The 18,186-nt window shown below is 48.4% G+C and overlaps 1 protein-coding gene across 3 annotated transcripts in view; it reads left to right on the top strand.

Moving 5' to 3' along the window:
* The window catches only part of LOC125457116 (immunoglobulin superfamily member 5-like), a 67,606-nt gene extending 55,376 nt beyond the window's left edge, over window positions 1-12,230 (top strand). For all 3 annotated transcript variants that reach the window (XM_048540857.2, XM_048540855.2, XM_048540856.2), the window contains one exon: window positions 10,905-12,230. In XM_048540857.2, coding sequence (XP_048396814.1) covers window positions 10,905-11,015 — 111 coding nt within the window. In that variant the 3' untranslated portion in view covers window positions 11,016-12,230. The remainder of the gene's footprint in view (window positions 1-10,904) is intronic.
* Window positions 12,231-18,186: the final 5,956 nt, after the last annotated feature.

Below are 18,186 nucleotides of genomic sequence, written 5' to 3'. Positions count from 1 at the left end.
AACCCTGGCCTGTAGGTATCTTTTTTCCCTATTCATTTGTGGGATGTAGGCGTTGCTAGCTGGGCCACTATTTCTTGTCTGTCCCTAGTTGCCCTTGAGAAGGTGGTGGTGAGCTGATTTTTGAACTGCTGCAGCCCACCTGCTGTGAGTTGACCCACAATGCTCTGAGGGAGGGAATTCCAGGATTTTGACCTAGCGACAATGAAGGAACAGTGATATATTTCCAAGTCAGGATGGAGTGAGTGACTTGGAAGTGAACTTGGAGGTGGTGGTATTTCCAAATGTCTGATGCTCATGTCCTTATCGTGGGTTTGCAAGGAGTTGTCTGAGGATATTTGGTGAATTTCGGCAGTGCATCTTGTAGTTAGTACACACTGCTACTACTGAGCATCGGTGGTGGAGGGAGTGAATGCTTGTAGATGTGTTGCCAGTCAAGCGGGCTGCTTTGTCCTGGATGGTGTCGAGCTTCTGGAATGTTGTTGGGGCTACTCTCATCCAGGCAAGTGGGGTGTTTTCCAACATATTTCTGACTTGTACCTTGTAGATAAGGGACAGGCTTTGAGGAGTCAGAAGTTGAGTTATTTGCTACGGTATTCTGGCCTGTTCTTGTAGCCACTGTGCTAGTGTGGTGAGTCCAGTTGACCTTCTGGTCAATGGTAACCCCCAAGGATGTTGATAGTGAGGGATTCAGTGATGATAACACCATTGAATGTCAAGGGACAATGGTTAGATTGTCTCTTATTGGTGATGGTCATAGCTTGGCATTTGTGTGGCATGAATGTCACTTGTTACTTATCAGCCCAAGCCTGGACATTGTCCAGATCCTGTTGCATGTGAACATGGACTGCTTCAGTATTTGAAGAGTCACAAATGGTGCTGTGCATTGTGCAAGCATCGGTGAACATCCCCATTTCTGACCTTATGAGGGAGGGAAGACCGTTGATGAGGCAACTGAAGATGGTTGGGTCCACCATTTATAAGGTGCTCATCAGGAGTGTGATACAATACTCAATACTATTCAGGAAAAATCAGCCTGCTTGATTAGTACCCCATCCACTGCCTTCAAACTTCCACCTCTCCAACACTGATGGCCCTGCAACAGCAGCAACAGCCACAACATGCAACTTGTCCTTGTTTCCTTGGATCGCGCCTTCCAAAGTGATTTAAAATGACAAGGTTTGCAGGTGCATGGGAAAATTACACCGGGTGAGCTCTCTTCCAAGCTATTCACCACCCTGGCCTGCAATTATGTCTTTGTTGCTTCACTGTCACTGTGTCAAAACCCTGGAACAGCACTGTTGAGTGTACCTACATCTCCTGGGCTACAGTGCTCAGCATCTTCTCAGGAACAGTTTAGGTCTGTACATGTTGGCTTAGCCAGAGATGCTCAAACCCCATGAATAAAAAGAAAATAAATGAAACAGTGACTTCTCATTTTTCTTGAAATCTGTGAATTCAAATTGTTGGAGAATATATTTTCCAAGTAAACATAAAAATGCTACATCTAATAATTATTGCGGGTATCAGTGGCCCCATTAAAAAAAACTAAAATAGTAATATTAATAAATTTCTTGCAGAAGATATTCGCAGTCAGACTGACCTCAAATTGACCTGTCACAATGCACCCATTGTCTTTTCCTTTACACAATTTCAATCAGCTAATTACCCACTTAAGTATAAAGTATTGAATGTTTGTTTAGCTTGCCAATCTCTTCCCAGCGATCTCCTATTTGTATCAGCTTATCATTGTGACCAACATCCCTCTTGGTCTTCATGTTGGTGCCATTTTAACTCACTGTTGGAAACATATGCCACTTGCAACACCACTTATCCCTGCATCTTAATTGGAACCCCTGCTGCTAAAGTCAATTGTCAATGCAAAAGCTGATGTGTGTAGTTGGTGTGTCATATTGAGCTTTAAGCCAGTACTGCTACCTGCAAATTGAGTTACTGTTCTGGAGTATTACTGGCTGTGGATGTCTGCACATACCTGTTATAGAGTCTTAGAATCCTACAGTGTGGAAGCAGGCCATTTGGGCCCATTAAGTCCACACTGATCCTCTGAAGAGCATCTCACCCAGACCACCCCCCACCCACCCCTATCACTGTAACTGAGCATTTCCCATAGCTAATCCGCCTAACCTGCATGCCGTGGGTAATTTAGCATGGCCAATCCACCAGCACATCTTTGGACTGTGGGAGGAAACTGGAGCACCCGGAGGAAACCCACGCTGACATGGGGAGAATGTGCAAACTCCACACAGACAGTCACCCAGGGGAGGAATCAAACCTGGGTCACTGGTGTTGTGAGGCAGCAGTGCTACCTACTGAGACATTGTTCTGTCTTGTCCCTGAGGCTTCGTGCTCGTCATCACTAAATAAACCTCTTCAACTGCATATATGCTGTCATACTTCTTTATTCATTTCTGTACACAGTAAGTTATAAAATGTTAGTTTCTAGTGTCATGTCTAAGAACTGTCTTCGGTTAGCATGCTGCCTCACAGCGCCAGGGGCCTGGGTTCGATTCCATCCTCAGGCAACTGTCTGTGTGGAGTTTGCAAGTTCTCCCCGTGTCTGTGTGGGTGCTCCGGTTTCCTCCTGCAGTCCAAAGATGTGCAGGCTAGGTGGATTGGCCATGCTAAGTTACCGGTAGTGCTCAGGGGTGTGTAGATTAAGTGGGTTATAGGGTGGTGGGTCTTGGTGGGATGCTCTTAGGGTCGGCGTGGACTTGTTGGGCCGAGGGGCCTCTTTCCACAGGGTTTCTATGATTCTATGAAATGCGCATTCTAGACTGGACACCTCTCTTACTAATGTCAGAGTCATGAGATCAATTATATCACTGTGGTCTGCATGAAGCTCATTTTATCATCATAATTATTTTCACCATTATCACAATCTCCTGTCCGCTGTAATGAAATATTCCATGGCATTTCATTGAAAAGAAATGGATTGAATGGTAGAGAAGTGTGAAATGGAACATGAAATGTGCTGGTTTAATGAGTAAAATTTGGCAACGTGAAGAGACGGAAAGAGAATATTCTAGAAGGTGGGACCACGAGAATTGAAAGCTCTGCAACCGAGTGAAGGTTGCTGGGAGAGGGGCTACACAGGCACCTGGGGGACATAAAATGTGGGTTGCATGTAATTACAGAGGTATTGAAGATTCACCCCAATTTTCCCAGTGTAACTATCAGCAATAAATTATATCCATTCTAGTGATGTCAAAGCCCTGTTAATAAATAAAACATCTAAAATTCAGATTGTTTAAGGGCTTCTTTTCCAAGTGAGTGGTGTTGACAAGGAGCATCAAATGCTTCCATCAAATTGAGAATCTCTTAGTCAAGCTGGCCATGAATATCCCTGTCAATTGCAACTTCAGGTGAGGGTTCCCAGCGCAGATCATCAGAAGTCAGAGAGAGAGCAGGAAACTTGACTCCTTGAGTCTGCGCTAGCATTCAGCAAGATCAGAGTTGAACTGTTACATTGGTAAGCTACTCTCTCTATACCTTGGTTGCTGAAAATAGCTTTTATCCCAATCTTAAATATATTCAGCTATTGGACATCCACAGATTTCTGGGGCAAAGAATTCTGAAGATTCACAACCCACTGAGTGAAGAAATGTGTCATTATCTCAGTGCTACATGGGTATCCCTTATCCTGACCTTTACATCTAGACTCTTGAGCAATGGGGAACAACCTCTCCATATCTGTTAAGCTCTCTAGGAATTGTACATGTTTCAATGGAATGGCCTCTCATCCCTCTAATACGCTGAAAATATGAGTCTATTCTACTCAATTTATCCTCACTGGTGTGATGATGCCATGGCTTTAAGAGGTGTATTTTGTCCTGGTTTCTTTGAAGAGCAAGATTGAAAGAGAGGTAACGAGCTGTCTGTGGTAACATAAACAGGCTGTGAAACCTTGGGATTTTTTAAAAAGTTGGAACAAAGCAGCTTCCTGGATGGTTGGCCTGTGACAGACCAGGGTGTCTAGTTTGTTTTTAGCTTTTAGGTTCAGTAGAAGCTGATGGAGTTTTGAAGAAGTAAAAGCTATTTTTCCCCTCTCTCTGTCACAGCTAGAAGCTTGAATTTCTGGATGTGAGTTTGCTCGCTGAGGTGGAAGGTTCGTTTTCAGACGTTTCTAGTAGAGCTAGACATGACCCACTATCACTAGAGCGAACAGCCAATGGGGAACTTCAAACCAGCGTCTACAGGAAAACAACACATACGGACCAAATACTGAACTACAGGAGCAACCATCCCAACACCCACAAACGAAGCTGCATTAGAACATTATTCCAACGAGCCACCACACACTGCAGCACAGAGGAACTACACAGAGCACAGGAAAATCACCTATACAGCGTATCCAAAAAGAATGGGTACCCAATGAACACAGTCCGCCGATTCCTCAGCAATAAACCCAAACAAACAGACAAAACGGGCTCAGAAACCATAACCACTCTCCCCTACATCAAAGACATTTCCGAAATGACTGCCAGACTACTCGGACCTCGGATCAGGGTAGCCCACAAACCCACCAACACACTAAAATAGCAGCTAATGAACTTAAAAGACCCTATACAGACAACAAGCAAAACGAACATCATTTACAAAATACCTTGCAAGAACTGTGACAAACACTACATTGGACAAACAGGCAGAAAGCTAGCCACCAGGATACATGAACATCAACTAGCCACAAAACAACATGACCCACTATCACTCGTATCCTTACATACAGATGAGGAAGGACACCACTTTGATTGGGACAACACATCCATCCTAGGACAAGCCAAACAGGGACATGCACGAGAATTCCTAGAAGTATGGCATTCCAACCGGAACTCCATCAACAAACACATTGATTTGGAGCCAATCTACCATCCCCTGAGAAAATGAACTGGAAATGACATCACCAATGCAGGAAATGACATCACCAGCCCAAGGAAACCTAACCAGATAAACAGAAAGTGGGACATAACACCAGCGCTTCGTCAGAGGCTCACTGATGACGTTACCTAGAATGGTGACGAAACGTTTGGGAACGAACCGGCAAGCTCAGTGAACTAGCTTACATCTCGAACACAATAAAGACCCACTCTCTTGTGGACCGAGAGGAGGAGAGTGCTGTCTTGGAGGTGAAAGGAGGACGTCGGGTTGGCTGTGCACCCTTGCGACCAGTGGATCTTAATGCTGGCTTCGGCCTAACGCTGGTTCAGGGGAGCAGCCAACCTGCAACGATGGCTGCGGCAAGTGCTCGTGCCCCAGGTCAGGGGGTCCGGAACACCATCCGTGTTTCTGTAAAGAAGGTGGATGAAGGTGCACCTGTGGACCGCACCTTCTTCGTGAAGAGGGTCCTGTTGGACTGTTGTGGGTTTGCTTCTGCGGACATTTACTGCCTGCAGGATTTCCCCGGAGGAGGTTTTTACAATGTGACCTTCCGGAGTGCCAAGCTTTGCGAGCGCTTCCTGGAGGTTTTCAAGGAGAAAGGAGGTGAGGGCCCCCTCTCTGTATTGACCGCTGTCCCGCTGTTCGTGATGCCAGCACAGAGGAGCCGTATGGTGACTGTACACATGTACAACCCGCATGTGCCAGGAGTTGATGTCCTGACCTTCCTCGGAAGGTATGTGAAGGTGGAAGGGGACCTAACTGACATCGTGGACCCCTTTGGCATCTGGACGAGTAAGAGGCAGGTCAAGGTGATGCTGAGGATGGGCGCAGACGGGAATGTCGCACACCCACCGTCCAGCTTCGCGATCGGCAGGAGCAGGGGCTACCTGACCTATGCAGGGCAACCTAAAGTCTGCCATGCCTGTGGTAGGTCAGGTCACATGGCGGCCGACTGCAAAGCCACCATCTGCAGGAACTGCAGGGAGGAGGGACACCTTGCAAAGGATTGCCCACGAGAGAGAAGCTGCAACCTTTGCGGGGAAGCGGGCCACTTCTATAGGGCATGCCCGTGGCGGGGTACTACCTACGCCCAGGTCGCCGGCAGGGGCAATGCGGGGCCAGCCCCCCCGGAGGAGAGGAAGGCACCAGGGCCCAGCAAGGACCCCACTAATGTGCAGGAGGGCCAGGCCATGCAGGATGGGCCCGAGGCCAGCAAAGCACCCCTGCAGGCTCCGATCCCCCCCGACAACCCGGAGCCAATGGAGGCGGCGACAGACGACCCAGGGGAGTGGACAACAGTCCGGAAAGCGAGGAGGAAGGTGCGTCGATGGGCCCAGGAACCGCAACAATCAGGCGGGAAGAGGCAGCTACAGGGGGGCTATAAGAGCTCATCTGACGAGGGGGATTTGGAGAGGGCCCACCCGAAGCAGAAGTTAAAGGTCTCGAGGGGGAAGGAAAGCAGCACCCCGCTTCCAGGTGACGGGAGGCGTCCTGAGGCTCACTCCGACACCCAGTCAAGTGCCGCTGGAGCACTGGAGGGCCCCCCGGAACTTCCAGGCGGGAAGGAGGAAACAGCACGTCCCCAGCCTGACCCGGAGCCGGATCCTCCTGCCTCCGCACCCCTGACGGGGGGATGCCACCCGGAAGGCAGCACGGATGGTTTCCTGAGCCCGAAGCGCGTCCAGCAGTTAGCCCGGGCAATGGGCATGAAGGGACAGATGGAGGGGCTGGACCTTGGACTTGGGGAGGGTACTGCGGTCACTGCCCACAATGGGGGCATGAATTGCGAGCATTAATGTACGCAGCGTCAAGTCAACCGCGAGATGTGTGTCCACGTTGGCCTACCTGACCACCATCAAGGCGGACCTCCTGTTTCTGCAGGAGTGCGGGATACCGCACCTCGGCAGGTACGGGAAATGGTCCGGCGCCTGGACCTGTGGGCCTTCGATCTGGTCGGGGGGTAACGACTGTCGCTCTTCGGGCCTGGCTATTCTGCTGTGGGGGTGCAACTTCACCATCTCTCAAGTTCAGGAGGTGGTGGGGGGGGCGCCTCCAAGTGGCAGACATCACCTACAGGAACGCTCCCCTGAGGCTGATCAACGTGTACGCCCCAGCGGTACGGAGTGAGCGGTTGGCCGTCCTGCAGCGGCTTCCACCCCTGCTGGCTACGTCCAGGCCGGTCATCCTAGGCGGGGACTTCAACTGCATCATTGATGCAGATGGAAGATCCGGCGTGGGGACAGCGGGTGGGGGGATTCAACTGGACGTCACGTCCAGATTCCTGATGGGTACGGTGAAGGATGCCAAGCTGCTCGACGTCTTCAGCACCCCTGCAGACAGAGCACAGCGGAGGTACACCTGGTCGCGGCCAGATGGGTCTATCCACTCAAGGATAGACTTCCTGTTTGTGTCACGGACGTTCTCGGTCAGGTCCACCGGTGTCGAGCCGGTGTTCTTCTCTGACCACTGCCTCCTGTTGGCCGACTGTCACTTACAGGACGACCAGCCGGCCGGCAAGGGGACGTGGAAGCTCAACACGACTCTGTTGACCCCAGAGAACGTCGAGGAGCTTAAGAGGGAGTACGCCGGTTGGAGAACCGTGAAACCCCTCTTTGAGTCTCCAGTCGACTGGTGGGAGACGGTGAAGGAGAACATCAAGAGGTTCTTTGTCCTCAAGGGTGTTCAGAAGGCAAGAGAGAGGCGGGAAAAGCTGTCGCGACTCCAGAAAAGGGTGCAGAACCTGCTCCTTCTGCAGTTGATGGGGGTCGATGTCACGGAGGACCTCCGCGAGGTGAGGGGCCAGCAAGCCTCGCTCTTCGCCGCGGAGGCCTCCTGGATAATCTTCTGGTCCAGGGTCCGCTCCGTGGAGCAGGACGAGACGTGCTCGCGTTTCTTCTTTTAGAAGGTGCACAAAGAGAGTTCTGTGCTTAGCCGGCTGAAGGAGGACGACGGCTCGGTGACGTCGTCTCGGCCCGACGTTTTGAGGATCAGCAGATCCTTCTATGCCGGACTGTACGACACGAAGCCCATGGACAGCACGGCCTCCGAGTCGTTCCTGTCGTCTATCACGGAGGTCTTAGACGACGGCACGAGGGAGTGGCTGGACCGGCCGATATCCCTGGACGAGCTGGCCAGAGCCCACATGTCCTTGCAGAGGAATAGGACTCCCAGAAGCGACGGCTTACCGGTCGAGCTGTATTCCGCTCTGTGGGGCCTGGTCGGCCAGGACCTGCTGGAGGTGTACAATAGTGCACTTCGGGCAGGGGAAATGTGCAAGTCCATGAGGAAGGGCATCATCACCCTCATTTACAAGAGGAAGGGGGAGAGGGAAGAAATTAAGAATTGGCGTCCCATCTCACTTTTGAATGTGGACTACAAAATCCTGGCCAAGGTCATTGCCAACCGGGTCAGGTCTGTCCTGGAGTCAGTGATTCACCCTGACCAAACCTGTGCTGTGCCGGGCAGGAAGATCGCTGAGAGCCTCGCGCTCATCAGGGATACGATCGCCTGCGTACAGGACAGGCGGGTTGACACCTGCCTCGTCAGCCTGGACCAGGAGAAGGCCTTCGACAGGGTCTTTCATGCTTACATGAGGGACGTCCTCTCCAAATTGGGGTTCGGGGAGGGCATCCGCAATTGGATCCGGCTGCTCTACGCCAACATCGTTAACGCAGTCTTGATCAACGGGTGGGAATCAGACAGTTTTCCTGTTAGATCTGGAGCCAGGCAGGGCTGCCCGCTCTCTCCTGCCTTGTTCGTGTGCTGTGTGGAGCCCTTCGCCGCCTCCATCAGGAAGGACGTGAGCCTGAAGGGCGTGACTATCCCAGGCAGCGGAGGCCTTCAGGTCAAGACCTCCCTGTACATGGACGATGTCACCGTCTTCTGCACCGAACGTCGGTCGGTGAGTAGACTGTTGGAACAGTTTGAACTGGCCTCGGGTGCCAAAGTCAATAGGGTTAAGAGCGAGGTCATGTTCTTCGGAAACTGGGACGACCGCTCCTTCATCCCCTTCACCGTCAGGACAGACTACCTGAAGGTGCTGGGTGTTTTGTTTGGTGGAGCTGGGGCATGCACTAAGACTTGGGAGGAATGTATCGCCAAATTTAAGCAGAAGCTGGACAGGTGGACGCTCCGGTCCCTCTCCATCGCGGGTAAGAACCTGGTTGTCAGGTGCGAGGGGCTTTCGGTGCTGTTGTATGTGGCGCAGGCCTGGCCTATTACCTGGACCCGCGCTGCTGCGGTCACCCGGGCCATCTTCCACTTCATTTGGGGGTCGAGGATGGACCGGGTCCGCAGAGACACCATGTACAAAGACCTGGGAAATGGGGGAAGGGGCGTACCGAACGCCACCCTCGCCCTGACGGCTACCTTTGTGTGTGGCTGCATCAAGCTGTGCATAGATCCTCAGTATGCAAACACCAAGTGTCACTACTTACTGAGGTTCTACCTGTCCCCGGTGTTGCGAAGGATGGGCCTGGCCTCGTTGCCGCGGAACGCTCCGAGTAGTTGGACCGTTCCGTACCACCTGTCCTTCGTGGAGAAATTTTTGAAAGGAAACACCTTTGACCACAAGGCCGTCAGGCAGTGGTCAGCATGTAGTATCCTCAGGACCCTTCGGGAAAAGGAGAGGGTGGATCCCATCGTGTGGTTCCCCACGCAGACTGCCAAAGTCGTTTGGCAGAATGTCTCATCGCCAGAACTTTCAAACAAGCACAAGGACATTGCTTGGCTGGCGGTGAGAGGGGCTCTGCCAGTGAGATCCTTTATGCACGCCCGGAATCTCTGCACCACCGCACGCTGCCCTCGAGGTGGCTGCGGGGGGGACGAGACTGTTGATCACCTCCTTCTGGAGTGTGCCTATGCACAGGAGGTCTGGAGGGGGATGCAGTGGTATTTGTCGAGGTTCGTCCCGAGCAGCTCCGTGACGCGGGACTCCGTGCTCTACAGGCTGTTTCCGGGGACGCACACAGAGACCAACATCAACTGCGCCTGGAGGACCATCAATGCGGTGAAAGATGCTCTTTGGTCTGCCCGCAACTTGCTGGTCTGCCAGCTGAAAGAACTGACCCCGACCGAGTGTTGCAGACTGGCGCACTCCAAGGTCCAGGGCTACGTGCTGAGGGACGCGCTAAAGCTTGGGGCAGCCGCCGCCAAGGCGCGGTGGGGAAAGACCACCGTATGAGCCCCCTCGTCCAGAAAAGGGAAAAGAATCCTATCTGGTAACTGGGCCCAGCTGGCACCTTCCCCAACTGGTCAGGGGGCCAACTGGGACTGTGCGGGGTGACGACTGCCGGGGCGGTTTCTTTGCTTTGTTTTTTTTCTCTGTTTTGTTTTTTTTTCCATTAGTTGGTGTACGTACCCCCGGGTAACCCGGAGTGGCTTGCATGACTGGATAGGTGTATAAATGTTTTATTTTTTGTACATTCTATGAATAAAGTATATTTTTTCAAATAAAAAAAAGGTGACGAAACGTCTGAAAACGAACCTTCCACCTCAGCGAGCAAACTCACATCCAGAACCTCGACCTGAGCTACAAATCTTCTTAAAACTTGAATTTCTCTTTCTAGCATGGGTGTGGCATGTGAGAAAATCTGACCAAGTGGGTGTTTATGGGATGTTACTATATTGGAACACATAATTAGTAATAGTTACCGTATCTAAGCGGTATGTTTTCCAATAGAGTTATTATTTTATGTTCTTCTTTCTTTTGTTGTATTTTAACCGTAGTGTTGAATAAATGGTGTTTTGCTCGATGTTGAGTAGTTTGCCCAGTTGAATTGCATCTGGAATATAGCACATTACACTCATTCTTAAAATAGGAAAAGTTAGGTTCTAGGTTACGTTTGAGGGGGACGTGGTCCATAAGATAGGGCATCCCTTTCATTGCAGGAATAAATTCTGTGAACCTTCACCACACCTTCTCTTACGTCTTGTGAAAATTAGCCTTTGAATGTAATCAGCCTGTATGAAGCTTAACTCGGATTTACCTGTCTTTTCTCTGCTTTGAACAGATGCCAGTGGTTCCAGCCAGTAATCTTGGAAGCCTGGAGCAAACAGTAAATCAATACATGGCCAATGTTGCTATATACCCACAGAAAACGAGACATGTGACTGCAGTTTGACCAGATTGACGGTGCCTTCGAGGACTTTGATTGCTTTATGGCTCTACCTACATTTTGTGCACACTACTTTCTTCCATTAGAAATCATGGCTACTGGCAAGCATTTTGAATGGGCAGAGTCTTTGACAGCAAGACTCATTCATTAATGGGAAAAAAAGATTGATTGTCGGAAGGGGGGTTGAGTTGCACGCAGATCGTGATTGATCAAAGCGGCGTGGACTGAGGCAATTTGATACAAATGAAATTAAACTCAGGGTTGGAGACTTCTATTTTCTCCCACAGGGCATTTTTTCCAAATGACGGAAAAGCTGTTTCCTATTACCTTGTGCTCTTTGGAGTATCACTTATTTAAATTGCCCCTGAGTCACAATGTGCCAGTGCCAGTAAAAGGGATTGTCATCAGTTTTCACACTTCCACTCCCACCTTTAATTCCGCTGTCCCCTCTCTGTTACCATGGAGCTTATTTAATACCAGGTCACGGGTGAGCTGGCCCTAGTTTCAGGGAAGCATTGAGTAATTAAAGGCGTCTTATTCTGTTTGGCTGAAAACGTTCACAATCTTGTTTGTGTTCCTAATTTATGAGCCCCTACACTCTATCGTCAACAACCACAGCTCTGCGTGACCTACTGCTGAGTTTCATACCTCTGTCCTAAAATCATATTGGTCATTATTTAAACTGATAGCCAACCCTGTAACACTGTCTGCCTTCAGCATCTCCCAGGGCTGTAACCTGGGTGAACAGAACATTATCCTTTCTGTAAGACTCTCATTCTATTAAGCCCACATTCACAAAGAGAGAAGGAACTTGCATTTATATAGTACCTTCACAATCCAGGGCATCCCAGAGTACCTTTGAAGCCAAGTCTCTGTTGAAATGTAGGAAACACAACAGGTAATTTGCCAACTCAAGCTGCCCCACGGCCAGCAATCTGAAATGATGAATAATGTCGATTGAGAGGTAAATATTTTCAGGACACTGAGGCAATCTGCTCTGTTCTTAAAAGCAGACAGTCAGCTCTATCAAATTACCCTGTCGCTATGGACTGTGATGAACATTTATCCCAGGGGTTCTGAGCTAAAAGATTTCACGCCTTGTTGATGGCCTGTACTTCTGATAGTTTGGCTACGTATGGCCATTGTTATTATTGCTGCTGCGTCCATATTTTCTCCTGAATGATTGCACGGTTAATAAACAATTTTTATACCATTGCTAAATGCTGTTGTCTGTTAGTTCATTAATGTTATTTGGTTGAACATGAGTTTGATTAATTAACTAATTTGTCGTATGTTATCAAAATTGCTTTAATAAGCTGATATGTTATTTTCCACTCGGACAGCCTGTGTTTGCACTGAGCTGCCTATTAAATGTAATACCATTTAAAACAGATGGCTGATATACTCCTGAGCCTTTACTTGAAATTATTTTAGCATTGAAGACATTTTGTGTCATCCATGTTTTTGTCAGAATTCACAACTCCAGTGATCTCCTGCTGGCGTCTCATCTTTAACCATCTATAAATTTCAACTTCTTCAAAGTTCTGCGGCTCATCTCCTATCCTGCACTAAATTCAGTGTCACTCGGGACAGCTCTCCTTTATTGTCCTTATTGGGTCCCCAAAAGACACAAATCTAAAATGATCACCCTGGCATTTAAATTCCTACCTCCTTCTTCCAGTTCTCCAATGCTCACCAGCTGTGGGCATTCCTTCTCCATCACAGCAAACTAACAATGTTTTCAGCCAGTCAGGCTTCATGTGTTGAATTCCTTCCTTCCAACCCATTACTTCAGGGGGTGAATGGTAGAGTAGTGGTGCTGTCACTGGTCTTACAGCTCTGAGGCCCATGTTCAAAGTCTGGGCACTTCTGTAGAGCGGGTGATAGCCTAGTGGTGCTATCACTAGACTATTAATCCAGCTAATGCTCTGGAGATCTGGGTTTGAATCCTGCCATTGTAGAATTGGGATTCAATTTTTAAGAACAAAAATCTAGAATTAAGAATCTACAGATGACCCTGAAACCATTGCTGATCGTTGCAAAAACCCGTTTGGCTCACTAATGTCCTTCTGGGAAAGAAACTGCCATCCTCACCTTGTCTGGCCTTCACTTGACTCCTGACCCCCAGCAGTGTGTTAGACTCTCAACTGCCCTCTGAAATGGCCCAGCAAGCCATGCAGTTCAAGGGCAGCTTGGAGCGGGTAATAAATGCTGGTCAGCCAGCGACTCCCAAGTCCCATGAATAAACAAAAGAAAGCATGGATTGAAATCTCACCCTGAAGTTTGTACTCAGCCAATTAAGAAATCTGGAATTTAAAGCTGGCCTCCATAATGTCAGCCATTACAGCTTACATTGATTGTTGTGTGAGAAGAAACACATGCTTCACTGGTATTGTTGAGGAAAGGAAATCTGCCATCCTTACCCAGTTCTGGCCTACATGTGACTCCAGGCCAACAAAGATGCTGTCTCTTAACCGCCCTCTGAAATGCCTCACCAAGCATGCAGTTGAATGGTAGTAGGTAATAAATTACCTGCCTTTATAGTGACACTCAATTCCAGAGAAAGAGTTTTAAAAAACTGTCAGCTTCCCATCTTAATTCAGAAATTTCCTTAAAATTCACTTCTTTGATCATGTTTATTGTTGCCGTTTCCAATATCTCCTTTGGTTTGATGTAATTTTTCTTTAAGCGACCTGCCTCTATGAAGCACCTTATGGCATTCTCTCTGCTTGTAATTGCCACATAAATGCAGTCTGTTCATGTTTATTGCTAAAGCATTAAACTGAATGTTCCTGAATGTTGGACAAGCTTTACTTAGAACAGTAGATATTGGATAAAACCAAAATAGTACAATTGTAGTAGTATAGGTAAGAGGAATGATAGATGACAGGAATGGTACAGTACAGGAGGCAATTGAATTGGAGACTTGGAAGCACTTCTATACACAAAGGATGCCAGAGTTTTTTATGTTATCCTATACATTAAGGATGATAGACAGATACATGAATGGGCAGGGAGCACAGGGATACAGATCCTTCGAAAATAAGTGACGGGTTTAGATAGAGGATCTGGACTGGCGCAGGCTTGGAGGGTCGAAGGGCCTGTTTCTGTGCTGTAATTTTCTTTGTTCTTTGTTATCGAGTTAGGCTACAGATCAGCAATGATCGCATTAAATGATGGAACCAGCTTAAGACGCTGAAAGGCCTACTCCTGTTACTATCCTAATACTGAATTATATGGAAAGAAGTGGGAACATAGCAGCAGGAGCCATGGGTGGGCTTGTGTGGAACAGCAGACAAACAGGCTTTGATCAGGGTGGCACAGTGGCTCAGTGGTTAGCACTGCAGCCTCACAGCTCCAGGGACCCGGGTTCGATTCCAGCCTCAGGCAACTGTCTGTGTGGAGTTTGCACATTCTCCCCGTGTCTGCATGGGTTTCCTCTGTGTGCTCCGGTTTCCTCCCACAGTCCAAAGATGTGCAGGCTAGGTGGATCGGCCTTGTTAAATTATCTGTAGTGTTCTGGGGTGTGTGGGTTATAGGGGGATGGGTCTGGGTCTGGGTCTGGGTGGGATGTTTCAAGGGGCGGCGTGGACTTGTTAGGCCGAAGGGCCTGTTTCCACACTGTAGGGAATCTAACCTAATCTAAACAAGACAAAATAATGGGACATACCTAATAGGAACTGCCGATGCTGGAGAATCTGAGATACCAAGGTGCAGAGCTGGATGAACACAGCAGGCCAAACAGCATCAGCCGAGCAGGGAAGCTGATATTTTGGGCCTAGGTCCTTCTTCAGAAAGAGTCACGAAGAGTCTAGACCTGAAACACCAGCTTTCCTGCTCCTCTTATGCTGCTTGGCTTGCTGCGTTCATCCAGCTCTACACCTTGTTATCTAAAATAGATGGGACCTTGGACAATGACTTGTACATAGAACATAGAACATAGAACATTAGAGCACAGTACAGGCCCTTCGGCCCTCGATGTTGTGACGACCTGTCATACCGATCTCAAGCCCATCTAACCTACACTATTCCATGTATGTCCATTTGCTTGTCCAATGACGACTTAAATGTACCTAAAATTGGCGGATCTACTACCATTGCAGGCAAAGCGTTCCATTCCCTTACTACTCTCTGAGTAAAGAAACTACCTCTGACATCTGTCCTATATCTTTCACCCCTCAATTTAAAGCTATGCCCCCTCGTGGTCGCTGTCACCATCCTAGGAAAAAGGCTCTCCCTATCCACCCTATCTAACCCTCTGATTATTTTATATGTTTCAATTAAGTCACCTCTCAACCTTCTTCTCTCTAATGAAAACAGCCTCAAGTCCCTCGGCCTATCCTCGTAAGACCTTCCCTCCATACCAGGCAACATCCTAGTAAATCTCCTCTGCACCCTTTCCAAAGCTTCCACATCCTTCTTATAACGCGGTGGCCAGAACTGTACACAATACTCCAAGTGCAACCGCACAAGAGTTTTGTACAGCTTCACCATAACCTCTTGGTTCCGGAACTCGATCCCTCTATTAATAAAAGCTAAAACACTGTATTCCTTCTTAACAGCCCTGTCAACCTGGATGGCAACTTTCAAGGATCTGTGTACATGGACACTGAGATCTCTCTGCTCATGAGATATACAAGATAATGAGAGAAATAGATAGAGTTGATAGCCAGAGACTATTTCCCAGGGCAGAAATGGCTAACACGAGGGGTCATAGTTTTAAGCTGGTTGGAGGAAAGTATAGACAGGATGTCAGAGGCGGGTTCTTTACACAGAGAGTTGTGAGAGCATGGAATGCGTTGCCAGCAGCAGTTGTGGAAGCAAGGTCATTGGGGTCATTTAAGAGACTGCTGGACATGCATATGGTCACAGAAATTTGAGGGTGCATACATGAGGATCAATGGTCAGCACAACATTGTGGGCTGAAGGGCCTGTTCTGTGCTGTACTGTTCTATGTTCTATGTTCTATCTACACTGCTAAGAATCTTACCATTAGCCCTGTACTTTGCCTTCCGGTTACACCTACCAAAGTGCATCACCTCACACTTGTCCGCATTAAACTCCATTTGCCACCTCTCAGCCCAGCTCTGCAGCTTATCTATGTCTCTCTACAACGTACAGCATCCTTCGTCACTATCCACAACTCCACCGACCTTAGTGTCGTCTACAAATTTACTAACCCATCCTTCTACACCCTCATCCAGGTCATTTATAAAAATGACAAATAGCAGTGGACCCAACACCGACCCTTGCGGTACACCACTAGTAACTGCTCTCCAGGATGAACATTTCCCATCAACTACCACCCTCTGCCTTCTTTCAGCCAGCCAATTTCCGATCCAAACTGCGATATCTCCCACAATTCCATTCCTCCGCATTTTGTAAAATAGCCTATTGTGGGGAACCTTATCGAACGCCTTGCTGAAATCCATATACACCACATCAACCGGTTTACTCTCATCTACCTGTTTGGTCACCTTCTCAAAGAACTCAATAAAGTTTGTGAGGCACGGCCTCCCCTTCACAAAACCGTGCTGACTATCCCTAATCAATTTATTCTTTTCTAGATGTTTATAAATCCTATCCCTTATAACCTTTCCAACACTTTACCAACAACTGAGGTAAGGCTCACTGGTCTATAATTACCAGGGTTGTCTCTACTCCCCTTCTTGAACAGGGGAACCACATTTGCTATCCTCCAGTCATCTGGCACTATTCCTGTAGACAATGACGAGTTAAAGATCAATGCCAAAGGCTCGGCAATCTCCTCCCTGGCTTCCCAGAGGATCCAAGGATAAATCCCATCCGGCCCAGGGGCCTTATCTATCTTCACCTTCTGAAGGATTTCTAATACCTCTTCTGTGTGAAACTCAATCCCACCTAATCTAGTAGCCTGTATCTCAGTATTCTCCTTGACAACATTGTCGTTTTCTAGAGTCAATACTGTTGAAAAATATTCATTTAGCGCTTCCCCATCTCATCTGACTCCACACACAACTTACCACTACTATCCTTGATTGGGCCTAATCTTACTTTCGTCATTCTTTTATTCCTTAAATACCTATAGAAAGCCTTAGGGTTTACCCTGATCCTATCCGCCGACAACTTCTCATGTCTCCTCCTGGCTCTTCTGAGCTCTCTCTTTAGGTCTTTCCAGGCTACCTCGTAGCCCTCAAGTGCCTTGACTGAGCCTTCACATCTCATCCTAACGTAAGCCTTCTTCTTCCTCTTGACTAGAGATTCCACCTCCTTCGTAAACCACGGCTCCCGCGCCCTACAGCTTCCTCCCTGCCTGACAGGTACATACTTATCTAGGACACACAGGAGCTTTTCCTTGAATAAGCTTCACATTTCTAATGTGCCCTTCCCCTGCAGCTTCCTTCCCCATTCTATGCTCCCTAAATCTTGCCTAATCTCATCGTAATTGCCTTTCCCCCAGCTATAACTCTTGCCCAGTGGTATACACCTATCCCTTTCCATCACTAAAGTAAACATAACAGAATTGTGGATAATAAAGTGTGAGGCTGGATGAACACAGCAGGCCCAGCAGCATCTCAGGAGCACAAAAGCTGACGTTTCGGGCCTAGACCCTTCATCAGAGAGGGGGATGGGGTGAGGGTTCTGGAATAAATAGGGAGAGAGGGGGAGGTGGACCGAAGATGGAGAGAAAAGAAGATAGGTGGAGAGGAGAGTATAGGTGGGGAGGTAGGGAGGGGATAGGTCAGTCCAGGGAAGACGGAACCCTCACCCCATCCCCCTCTCTGATGAAGGGTCTAGGCCCGAAACGTCAGCTTTTGTGCTCCTGAGATGCTGCTGGGCCTGCTGTGTTCATCCAGCCTCACATTTTATTATCTTGGATTCTCCAGCATCTGCAGTTCCCATTATCACTGATAACAGAATTGTGATCGCTATCACCAAAGTGCTCACCTACTTCCAAATCTAACTCCTGGCCGAGCTCATTACCCAGTACCAAATCTAATGTGGCTTCGCCCCTTGTAGGCCTATCTACATACTGTGTCAGGAAGCCCACCTGCACACTCTGGACAAAAACTGATCCATCTATAGTACTTGAACTATAGTGTTCCCAGCCAATATCTGGAAAGTTGAAGTCCCCCATGACAACTACCCTGTCTCTCTCACTCCTGTCGAGAATCACCTTTGCTATCCTTTCCTCTAC

The sequence above is a fragment of the Stegostoma tigrinum genome, chromosome 12, assembly GCF_030684315.1.
Source record: "Stegostoma tigrinum isolate sSteTig4 chromosome 12, sSteTig4.hap1, whole genome shotgun sequence".
Lineage (NCBI taxonomy): Eukaryota > Metazoa > Chordata > Chondrichthyes > Orectolobiformes > Stegostomatidae > Stegostoma > Stegostoma tigrinum.
This window is presented reverse-complemented; position numbering and strand designations above follow the sequence as displayed.